General features: G+C 35.6%; 1 protein-coding gene across 2 annotated transcripts in view; it reads right to left on the reverse strand.

Moving 5' to 3' along the window:
- PDS5B (PDS5 cohesin associated factor B) overlaps window positions 1-12586 on the reverse strand; it is a gene marked incomplete at both ends in the record, with an annotated part of 92667 nt that overhangs the window by 73770 nt on the left and 6311 nt on the right. For both annotated transcript variants that reach the window (XM_082013903.1, XM_082013902.1), the window contains 4 exons: window positions 1892-1972; window positions 8206-8332; window positions 9455-9552; window positions 9650-9736. In XM_082013903.1, the coding sequence (XP_081870029.1) occupies window positions 1892-1972; window positions 8206-8332; window positions 9455-9552; window positions 9650-9736 (393 nt within the window). The remainder of the gene's footprint in view (window positions 1-1891; window positions 1973-8205; window positions 8333-9454; window positions 9553-9649; window positions 9737-12586) is intronic.

The raw sequence follows: 12586 nt of genomic DNA on the forward strand, positions 1-12586 counted from the left end.
CTTTTTATAATGTGACTATATTTAGTTATTTCACTGTTGAGAACAATCACTTTGAAAACATTCTAACATTTAGTTAAAACAAGATTGAAACAACTGGATAATTACTATACTCCACAGTTGACAGGTTAAGGAGTTGTAAGCAAAAGCGTAGGAATTAATAACTGACTGTTCCAGAATTTCTATTTACAAGCAGCATAATGCAACTGTAAAGCAATTATTCTTTCTTAGTTAACTTGATGGGTTTGAGTGAAACTTCATACTACTTATTAAAGAAAATATTTTCTAGTATCAAACGTTACCTCCACACTACTGTCAACTATATATCCTCTCATCATAGATGGGCAAGAAGCAACTAAACAGGAGTATTCCACCCTTACTCATAAGGGAGAGGACATATTTTGGAAATTTTCTCTCTTCTTTGGGTTAAAACAATACACATGTGTGGCTAAAAAAATTATACTATTTCCACCTGACACTAAGGCAACCAAATACAATTAACTGGCACTTCAGTTTCCTATAACTTGGGACAGATGAACATCGTGACCCTCCGTACCTGACAAAGTTAATCGTCTCAGCAAAGAAACTAAGATGAAAACTGGCACATTCTAAGGTTATAAAGTGAACCCCAGCAAGCGACACAATAGAAAAAGTCAACAGTTTCTAGAAATAATGACTAGAAAACAACAGATAAGTGCATTTTATTCACGTTAAAGACTCCGTACTGTCTCACAGAAAATGTTTTCCTTTTCTGGACACAGGGTTGCCCGGAATGTATACATTCCCAGTTAGGCAACTAACTCCTACTGTGTCTTTCACATGTTTTAACAAAGAAAGTAACTTTCAAAACAAAGAAACCAGACAGCATAATATTTCCCACTCGTGGGAAACCAAGAACAGAAGAATCCATGTACATATTTTCCATAGGAGGAAGATTCTTATTGTACAGACTTCCTTAAGACCCACAAAATGTCACCCAGTTTGTAATCTAACCTGACAGATGAACAACATTAAACACACACTCCTATGCAGCAATGCCTTCCCAAACAGCAGGTTTGACTAACAGGTTTGGAATAAGAGCTTTCACTGAAGATTTTTTTGAAATCTTAGAAGGTATCCATTTTCCAAGTACCACAAATGTTACAAGTCTGAAAGCAACAGAAAACATGGAAAATTTTCTATTGTTTTCAAGCTCTTGAGGTTTTGGATAGCTGCCATGAGACCTGCTAAATCCTTAACTACTTTTTTTTTTTTTAAGTGGGTTGTTTTGTTTTTTTTTATTGTGCAACTTAATTTCAAGCATACCCCTGTCTGATCTTTATTTACTCTCATCCCTCAGTTCTTGCAATGTCTATGATGTCTACACAACTTGGCTACAACCTTCAATCCACTCACTGGCTTTCTTCCTTACTATCGATTCTTAGACTTAATTCTTAGATTCCTTTCTTCCTGTGACAACGGCATTAAAATCCTACTCTATCTTCACCTAGCTCCTAAATAGTCTCATCTCCTCACTAGAGAAAGAATTTTGCCACAGGAATAATTTTTATCAGAACAATACATATAAGTACATTTGGTCTTCCGGTCACATTAAGGATTGAAGTGCAAGGTGTCCCAAGACAGCAGAAAATAAATCCAGACAGCATTTCATAAATCCAAACTGTTATGGGCTTAGTAGTTTCTATATGGTAAAGCATTAGACTCAAAACAGACAAGTTTCGCAGTGCTTCATTAATACAACAGTTCTCTCAAACAACAATTGAGAGTTCGTAAAAATCTTACTGTAAAAATTTGTTTTACAGCCCTATTTGACTATATGCACTTCATTCTTTTTATAATACAGCTCAGCTGAAAAATGTACTGATTTACGTATTTGTCTGCAGTCTTCACTTACGTTAGTAATGTATGGTTCAATTGCTTGCGCTGTCCTCTTTAGTAAAGCCTTTGCCAAGTCATAGGCTTGCTTGTTTAAATTCTGGGGTGCAGGGAAAAAAATAAAAAGAAAAAATTTAAGCATATGCATTAATCTCAAAAATAAATATCACAATTTAAAGCTACCACATACTGGTAAATGCATTAAAGAAAGAGCCTATTCTCTTATACTTTTAGTAGCAAAGGTAATACAGTAAGAACAAACCTAGTCCAAACAGAGCTTTGTGGTCTCCACTGATGTTACTGAGAAAGCTCTTCCCTGGCAAATTGGGGCTTACTTTTCAGTTGCCCATCTAAGCCTGACATTCAGTGAAGTCAGTTCCTGCATTTTACTGCTGCTCCTTATCAGCTTCTCCAAAAAACAGGAAAGTGACATAAAGCAACATTGAGGCATTTCATCACCACAGAAGCAAGGCTCTGAACAGGATTGTGGTAGAAAGTACAAATTCTCTCCTTGCATCAAGCAGCCATCTGTGACCACCACCACAGTCTCTCCGTAGTATCTCCCAGATATACTCTCAGTCTGTTTGACTGAGATAGCAAAGCAAAACAAACAAACAAACAAAAAAAAACAAAACAAAAAAACAAATCACCTAAAATTTGAATACATGAGCAAAATTGCAAAAGTCTAATATTAAAAATAATAAAAAAACCCGAACACTCCACAACATTGCTACTCCTCCATTTGTCTAACTGGGTTATTGCTCTATCATTGTTTCCTTCCTTTTGCAGCACACATTCTCCACCCTCTAGTTGCTATGTCCTTTCTCCAACTTCTACATCACAATTATTTTTCAGAAATGTTCAGAAGCAAATGCAACTCACACTTTGTGACACACACTGCAGACTTGATTAACACATACAAGAATGAAGGAAAAAGTCTTCAATACCAAAAAATATATAGTCTTTTAACAGCTAAAAGTTTCTGTAAAAATATAGTTCCCCCAATTTTGATTAGTCTTTGCAATTTAAAAAAAGCCCAGCATATTCCATTAACAAGACAACAGTAGAAAGGGACAGCTTCTGGTTGTTCTTTTTAAATATCTCATCCATAAGAGGAAAAAAAACCCTTCCTTTTAGCACCATGAAAAGCAAACACAAGATGCATTGCCACACCCAGGGTATTTCTTTGTGCTTGGTCCTTTGTAGCTATCTGAATGAAAAAGAGAAGATTTGCAGAGATAGAGAGTATTGCCTGTAATTTCAAAAACTGTGTAAAACTATAGGGTTCTAGACAGCAGTGGGAAGAGGTTAAAATTTTCTGTTAATATAAAACAAAAGTAGTCTTTGACTTGCCTACTGAAAGAATTAAGTTACATGACTGAAGTCAAAAGACTATGAACATTCATGCCTGAAGTATCTGTTTTACTCAAGCCATTACAGAAGGTGAATAGAAATCCCAATTCTGGAAAGATACTTGAATGCTTACAGAAGATGATAACATCCTTGTAATTTCCTCTTCCCTTATCAAGATACAAGGGTCAACATTGGCAGTCTACAAAATTGTACAGCTGTTCCATGTCCCAGAGAAGATTCTGCATGCTAGATTGCTCTTTACAGTTAAGACATTAAAAAAAAAAAACCCCAAAATATTTCCACCTGCAGCATTTGTTTTCTGTTATTTAGCTAGAGTTGTGACTGTTCAGGAAGTAAAAGGCACAGAGAACTGTAACAAGGAATATATGCCACTTGCAATACTTGCTCTAATCCTTCTTGACTTCCACAGCTCACCTCCACCAAAACAAAGAAAACTGCTTACACTTGGGTAGGGGCAAACTCTAGATCATGAGCAGGATCTGATTTACATATAAAACAAGTCCGAACAGCAGACCTAGCATAGAAGAGTTCCAACAGGCAGATCTGTTTTGATTCACATTAATTAGTTTCAGCTTGCATCTTTCACACAGCAGTTCATTTTTTTAACAGCTGCTGTAATTCATCTACACAACTAGTAATAACTAAAGTTTTAAAAATTAAACAAATTCTCACACATAGCCTTAGGAAAGGAAGTCTGAAAGAACAGAGACCTTTCATAATTAAGCCACTAAAGGACAAGCAAAAAATCTCCCAACACCTTAATGTTTGCCAAGATAAATGCTAGAAGTAGCTATTTGCAACCCTGAGTAACATTCACATTAGACTTCATTCTATCTACAAAAATTTGCAAAGAGAAAAAATAGTCTAGATCACAACTGGCTAAGAAAGGTAGCTATTTCCATACATTCGGGGAAAAAAAAATGACATGTATTTCAAGATCTTCCAATGATTTAAGAAAGCCCTCACTGATGGGGACGATCATTTTAATCGGGATGCTTACACTTCTGGAAGACATTAAAAGTTTTGCTATATCATTTTTCGTAACTGTTGTTCTTTAGAATGTTTGACAAACACCTACTGCAGACACAAGAAGTAATGGCAACCTCTCTGACAGCATGGCACAGATGTTTTCGTGTATATATAGACAATGTTCTCCAGGACAATTTGCCACAGAGCCAAAAATCAGTTGTACTGCTACAATGGGGTCGGCAGTGATGGCAATGCATACCCACTGATTTTTTTCAGTTACTTATTCCAGTCGCTTCTCAATGTCCTATTTAACACAGCTTAAAGAAATTAAGAGTGCAATAACTTGTACTCATCCTTAAAAGAAAAAACAACCCAAGCCACACAACAGAAAACAAATGCATGTCCCTTATTTTGTCTCAGAAAGGATTAATTAAATTAAGTCATTAATTTTACAACTTTAGGAGTAAAATCAAATGTTAAGTCTGTATCTAGAGCAACTGTTCTTAAGAAAAAATACATTTTAACATATTATTTTCTTGGCATTTGAAAAGGGCCTTTAATTTTATTCTTATTTTCAATGGGATGCACAGCGGCAGTATTTGTAAGAGCACTTAACAAAACAGTTTTAAACAGATTCTCTAGTTCTGCGGGGGAAGGGAAACAGTTTTTTAAGGATGGCTGACAAAGAAAAAGCTTAGCTGAAGTGTTGCCAAGATAGATAACACTAATTATTAAGCAAGTTCCTAGTAGAGACAGTTAGGAATTGTCAATAGCACCTTTTCAAAAAGTTAAGTATGTAAAGCATATGGAATGTGCGATGTGGGATTCCTTGTAGTACTCCTGAGGCTGAAAATGGAACTCTGGCAAACACTCAAGAAAATAAAGTACAATTTGCCTTCTAACAGACTGCACAAACACAAAATTGTTTACAGGTGCTGCCATAAAGGCTTTGTAATCTAAGGCAGCAATTAAAAAGGAAAGGAAATTTTTTTCTTGCCTTTTCATATTGACTACCTCTCCCTGGCTTCTGGTCTTTTCTGGGTTTACTTCACTATTTATTTAATTCCCTCTTAATATAATAGTATCAAAAGAATTTAAATAAGAGTTTATAGACAAGAAGAAAAGAGAAACCAGAAAAGGAAAAAAAAAATTAAACATCAAAGAAATTAACTTGTCTGACCATGTGCTCAACTCTTAAGTCTACTGTTTTATTCAATCACCTGGTATCTGCTGTACTACTCACGTAAGCCTGCACATACTCTAACATACCTGATCTGTGATAGAAGCGTCACCCACTTTCATTCAGGTGTACATCAATATGGCTTTTATTCTAGCCAACTGAGATGGATGACAAACTCAAGTGAGCTACAGCAGCCTAGACTGGTTCAGTGACTACTAATTATGGTAGACAGATGTTTGATAGTATGTCATGTCCCCTATATATGCTCCTTATGCCTGAGTTTTTGCAGCCGTCCTGCTAGCACCATTGCTTATTAAGACTTACTGCTCAGGACTATGGACCATATCTAGCATTCCTCTTCAGGAAAATATTGACCTTGATTTTAAGAGGTAAGAGCATTGAATTAACTGTTGGTAAACTGTTCATCGAGTTACTACAACTCTTAAAAATATTTATATAATTTTCACATCAACCTAGTGTTCAATTTCAGCTACTGGACCTTAGCATCCAGGATCCAGAACTAAAGGAGCTTTTTGACCCTTCTGTTCCCAACACACACTTACAGACTGCTCCTTTGATAAATTATACACATCAAGCTCCTCACGTCTTCAACCTAGCATTACTTGATACAAGTCTTTATACACCAAAAGTCATACTAGCTCTACCACTATTTTCTAGAATACAGTCCTTCAATTCACAAGGGCACTCCACATTCTCTTATGTGCACAACCTTCTTTCTGGCTGTACTAAAAACACACCACTCACCTGTGTCATTTGTTACCAACATAGTTGTCATATCTACAACAATCTCTCCATCTCATCATTTTCAAACCTAAGCTAGTAACAAAATCTATGCTCCTTCTACTACCCCAGAAGTATTCCTTCGGTCCCCAGGGAACCTGACTAGATGAGGATTCCCTACTCGCCATTACATCAACACTTGCCATTATGCCATTTTTGGTGGCCAGTCTGATTTTTTCAATTTCTCTTTCCCAGACCCTATACAGCTTAACAGCTAGGTGAGCTAAGACATAGTGTTTTCTTATGGTGGATCTTAACCCCCTTGTAGTTTTGTGCTCAATGGATATGAGTGGAAGAATTCTCACTCTGAATTCTTTACACTTTTCCAACGTGACATTAGTTAGATGACTATGTAAGCTCCAAAATTTTAAATAAACACTATATGAAGATATTGAAATTAAACAGAAAAATATAAGAAGCTTCTTTCTATTAGTATGAAAAAGGTTAAAAAAATCCAAACAAAAATAAATATACAGAATATGGTCTAAAGTTATGAAACTATTTAAATTAGAAATCAAGCTATGAACTAATATCCTATGCAAAGAGACAGTTTGATTAAAACAAAAGCAGAATAAAATGCCGAACCTCAAATACCTTATCCTATTAAAATGTTCAGGCAGTAACTTTGAATCCACTATAAAACGAATGTTTCTATGCTACAGCCAATCTAACAGGATGCAAATTCTTCAATTCAAAATCAGTTTATTAAACAGGAATCATAAAAACGGTACAGTCAAATAAAGTTGAACACAGGTAACACTGAAATAGATGCTTAACAAGTGAGAAAATACAAAACTGAAGTATTTTGCATAGTCTTGCTTTTGTTTCTTGTATTTCAAGGCTTTACTTTGTAATAAAAGTACTGGATTCCTTGGAGGACACAGCTAAACCATCTACAGCAAAAAAAAAAGCGACTGATGTATACTAAGCATTTAGTCTTTCATTATCAATAGAAAAATAATTTTTGTGCTGTTTGTTTACTGAAATTTATCATTTGTGGTAAGGCACACTATGTTGCATTACTTGCTATATTCTTCAGAGAGCACCTTATGAAAAGTCTACTCAGTTTCTTCAGGTACACCACTGTTTCCAAAAACTAAAAAAGCATTCCGAAACTGTAAAAATCTCTCAGTTAATACACACTTAACCTTACTGTAGTTTCTAAAAAGTAAAGTTAGCCCTTTCCTGAAGACACTTAAAGAAAAAAAGTTGCCTGAGCTGTCCAGAATCCAGATAAGTACACATTTCCTAGATAATTTCCCAGAATCTTTTTTGTCACAACACAACTTACAAGTCATCTTCTACACTGTAGCCCAAGGGATTCCAGTAGGACCCAGCTAGTTTTCTAAACAAAGAAGTCAGACTTCCTTACTTTTTAAACATTTACGTGTCACAACACATGTAAAGTTTGAAGTTTTTCCTCAGTTCATCTGTACGGCACTTTTTTTTTTTTGGACAAAGCATTATTCATTAAGGAAAGACAGCCATTACTTGGGCTCTTCAGGAATCACCATTTCTGAACATGGTTAGCGCTATAGCTGCATCAAAAACACACCAAGGTGCTTTCAGTAACATCAAGTCAACGTTTCTGAAATGCAGAGCCAACTACAAATCAGTGCTTTTTCCCCTCCCATTTAGGGCAGCACATTAGTTTGCATTGTTGATAGAGCATTACATGAATTAAAAGCTTTCCAAAGGATATATGTATCTTTTATAGTAAGTTCTACTGGTATTGACCACATATAAAAAAACCTGTGTGTAAAGTCATATGACACTAAAGCTTTTAGTTTACTATGACCACTGACACTTTGGTTCATGCAAGTGAGTCAAAGCAATGAAACACTACTGAATTTTCTGGCTAATAAAAATTTGTTTGCTAAAGAAAAAGTAATCCAAGTAATAGGAACACATTTGCTACACCTATTCTCTCAATGAAATCTAAATACCTGAATACATAAATCACAATTACAAAAAAAAACCCCACAACTTAAGCCACTATTAAGTCTTACCTTATGTGCTGGCACTAGATTAACTAACACTGTATCCAAAAGTTCCTGCGACACAGTATCTCCCTCACAAATGATAGAGCTCATTAGATCAACCATGTGCATGTGTACTTTTTGGTTATGACCATTGCTGAAATTAAAAACAAGAATTCTTAGTGTACTAGTCATATAAAGTACAACTTCCATTCAGAGTACTGCCTATGGCTATGCCGAACAACAAGGAATATAATATAAAAATCACAAGTTTTCTTAGAAGTCAAAATACTCAAGAGTCTCGGCTGCATATACCACTTTCCAAAATGTTCTTGAATCTCATGCCCTCTTCATTTACTACTGTAGTAAAAGAGTAAGAGGACTGTATCTGTCCCTACCATGAAGAGATAGTGTATTAGAACATCCCTCCCCTCTACTCAACACTGGTGAGACTTCATCTGGAGTGCTGTGTCCAGTTCTGGATTTCCCAGCACAAGAGAGACATAGGCATCCTGGAGTCAGCCCGACAAAGAGTTACTAAGATTATTAAGAGACTGGCGCAGTTCTCATACAAGGAGAGGCTGAGAGAGCAAAAATCTTTTTTTTAGCCTTGAGAAGAGATGACTTAGGGAGGAACTTATAATTGTGTTTATGTTGAGAGTAAAGATAGGGCCAAACTCTTCTCAGTGGTGTCCAGTGACAGGACAAGAGGCAATGGGCACAAGGTGAAATACAGGACATACCATTCAAACATAAGAAAAGAGAAACTTTTTAAACATAAGGGTGATTGAGCACTAGAACGTTGCCCAGAAAGGCCATGGAGTCTCTACCTTTGGAGATGCTCAAAACCCAACTGGCTACAGTTCTAGGCAATCTGTTCTAGCTGACCCTGGTTTGAACAAGGGGGGCCAACTAGACAATCTCTAGCAGTACCTTCCAGTGTCCATTATTTTCTGACTCATATTTTTATAGCAATAATCCTCCAAATTCCTTCAAATTGCATATTACACCATTCACTTTCAGTTTCAAGAACAGAATAAAATAAACATAGGAAAAGACAATTACAGTAAGCTGCTTAGAAAAAAAGATGATTTGCAGTGTGTTTTGTTTAATTAAAACAGGCCAAACTGACAGCTTGTTATATTTATACTGCTACCTTTAGTTAAACTGAATCACAAAACTAAGCTTGTTAATGCTAAAAGTCACTGAATACCTAGGTTAGAAACATCTGACCTCAACCATGCAATAATGTATTAAAATTGGGGGTGACAATACTTACTTTATTACTGAAAACAATGTTCTATACAACTGTGTAAAAATCTCATTGCTGTCTTCTAATTCAAAGCATATGTTATAAGACTTGACCCAAGCAATGTTCTGTGTTGAACAGGAAAAAATGACAGTAGTAGTTAATACAAGATTAAGTTGAAAAATTACATTTAACAGTTATTATGAAGTAAGTTATGAAGCTTACCTCAAGCAAATAAAAATATCTATTAAACTGGGGGCTTTTTGTGTCTTCTAAACCCTTAAGTTGCCTTGTTATGAACATAAATATATCCTGAAAAGAAAGAAGTGTAGTTATTTAATCAATTGCAATGAAACTTTCAAAATAAAAATTATTACCTTTTTAAATTACTAGTATTATTCATCACTACAAAATATGCAGCAGTGACAGACACAGTATTTTACTGTCCAAAAGAAGATGATCTGCAAAACATCACAGAGAATGCCAAAGAGGAATTCTAAAATGCTTCATGGTTCTTTAAAGGGTTGAGAAAGCAACCTTTTTCTGAGGAAGCAAAAGGTTTTTTTCCAAAAGAAAAACACTCAACTTGACAAACAGAGCTGCAACTGGCTGACATATTGCAGAAGTCAAAAGCTTATTCAGACAGACAACGAATTTTACATTTTTACTTTATACTGCAATTGGTTTCAACAGAAGGGGAAAAAAGCACTGGACAACTGCAGCTTTCCTAAGAGTATTATTATATGCTTACACTGTATTGTTTGTGCATTTCTCAATCATCATGCTATTGACACAGATCATGTCTCTTGCAAAAAAAAAAAAACAATAAACCCAGTTTTCTTTGCTTTCTTTACCAACTTTCAGCACCACAGGACTTCTTCCAAAAAAAGTCTCACACAAAACTAATTCAAGCAGGTTATAAGGAACAAACAGGCAATTATGAAAAGTATGGAAACACACAGGAAGGTATCTTTTTAAAATGCTTTTAACGTTCAGGTAATTAACAGCTGGAAAGTCATAACTACTGTATTAAATCAAAAGATTCAGAAGTACATATCACCAGAAACAGTGTTCACAATCTCAACTGTATCTATAATGTTTTATCTAATGATCTAATAAATCAAATACATTCCAAAGGCATAAAGTTGCCATAATAAATACAAGAAAGCCTTAGAGTTAGCCCTGAAAAAAACTATCCTAAAAATAGTCTAGAAAGCTTTTCTGTAACGTTTTCAAATGACCATTTCCCCTTACTCCCTAAGAATGATGAGATGGACAAAAGATGAGAATGGGGTTCCTTTTTTCTAATGCTACAACCATGAAATCCAGCCTAAATCATTAAGCCAAGCATTTACTGTGGTTCTAGGTAAAAACAAGAATTACATGACACGTGACATCATCTCTTGGTAAAAAAAGGACAGCAAGCATGGTGTTCAGAGATACAACTACATTAACGTTTGTGCCTTGTAAGTGTTAAGTAAGGATGATCAGAAGAACCACTGCTTAGTTCACATTTCAGATCAGTTACAGAGCATACCAACTTGACTCTTTAGTTGAAATTAAACCAGAAGACACAGTCCAAAGGACACCTCTAATGGACTCCAACCACTCACGAGCATTCAGTTCACAGGCAAAAGCCAGCCTGAAGAATCCCCACTTGAAAACCAGTGCCTGAACCACTAGCAGGCCAGCAGCCCACCCAAAATGAGTTATATCATCTGAAAAACTAGTGTACCAGAAGGTGCTGTGAAGTTTAGAAGACAAACTGAGCCTCAATGAAGGACAAGATTCAATTAAAGAAGAAAGGGAGCACCTGAATGACCAATGCCAAATATAAAAACTACTTCATCTTACAACTCAAGCTCTAGGTATAATTATTCTGTTAAACTTTACTTGTACAGAAGAATCTCAATCAGTTCATTTAACAAGGTATCTTTTCATTTTATCCTGCAGGTCAGTATGCAACACTTATTTACTTGCGATTCAAAGACCCTATTGAGACCAAAAATAATTTTTGTCATTTTTATAAAGCACACACCACTGTATTGTATATGACTACACAGATTAATGAATGGCATACATGTACCTATGTCTAGCATCTGAAAGCTTCACAAATAATAATGGCATCATTTGAAAAAATAATAATTTACTCCTAATTTTATTTATTTTTTCCTATTCCTGTTTTCAAGGAAGACAGACAAACTAAACTCAAAAGTACTCACTACTTTTTAATATCCAGCATAATAAGACCCAAAAGTTTTTCCCTTTTTTGAGCATACAGAATATACTATTTGAACACGCATTTATAAACACAAAACACAGGATAAAATAAGCTTTTTTTGCCATTTCTTAGCTGCAGCCCTTTCACAAATTAGACAATATGGTTTCACATCAGACTCCATAAGGTAGGTCTACATTAGAACCCGGAGTCTAAAAACAAAAGTCCTCATACTTCAACTTTAGGAATAACACTGAAAGTTTTTTCTGGATTGTTGTCTTGATACCAGTTAACCACATAATGGCTTCAGTAAGCATGAGAACCACGGCTTTCACCACAGAACGTATTCAGATAAGTTGAAGTTCTGCTACCATATACACCCTTAACAGTCTTCATTTCAGCCAAGTCAGGCAGAGAGTCCATTTGCCCAAGTGGTTTTCTTAGACACACATCAGTGACTAGAACAACTTCCCTCCAGAAAATTAGACTTGGGCTTTAGGCTTTCCCCAGACTGAGGAGGCCTCAAGTTATAAGTTTCCAGACCCCAGAAGAACAATCCTGGTTCAGTTCTGCTTTTATTAGCTTATTTGTGGCATTTTCCATGCCTGTCATCAAAGTTCTTTCAACACTCAGCAGGGAATGTAAGGTTTATACTGAAGATACATATATGAGAGGGAAACCTCAAATTCTTATCCCTTCTCTCAGTATCTCACTTGCATGATGTGCAAGTTAAAGAGATCAGAAGAGTATGAAGCAAGGGCAAAAACTTAGTATTTACATTTTCCCCTCTCAAGAAATAATTCTTTTCAGCATTTCCCTTTTCCATCTTCAACTTTGGTGCTAAAGATACTAAAAAAGACTTAAAGCTACAGTAAGGATATAATATTAAATACTGGGTAAAAATAGTGCCAAGATATACCCCAAGAGGAAGCATTCTTCCTCCT

This window comes from Phaethon aethereus (assembly GCF_964289735.1).
Source record: "Phaethon aethereus genome assembly, chromosome: 1".
NCBI lineage: Eukaryota > Metazoa > Chordata > Aves > Phaethontiformes > Phaethontidae > Phaethon > Phaethon aethereus.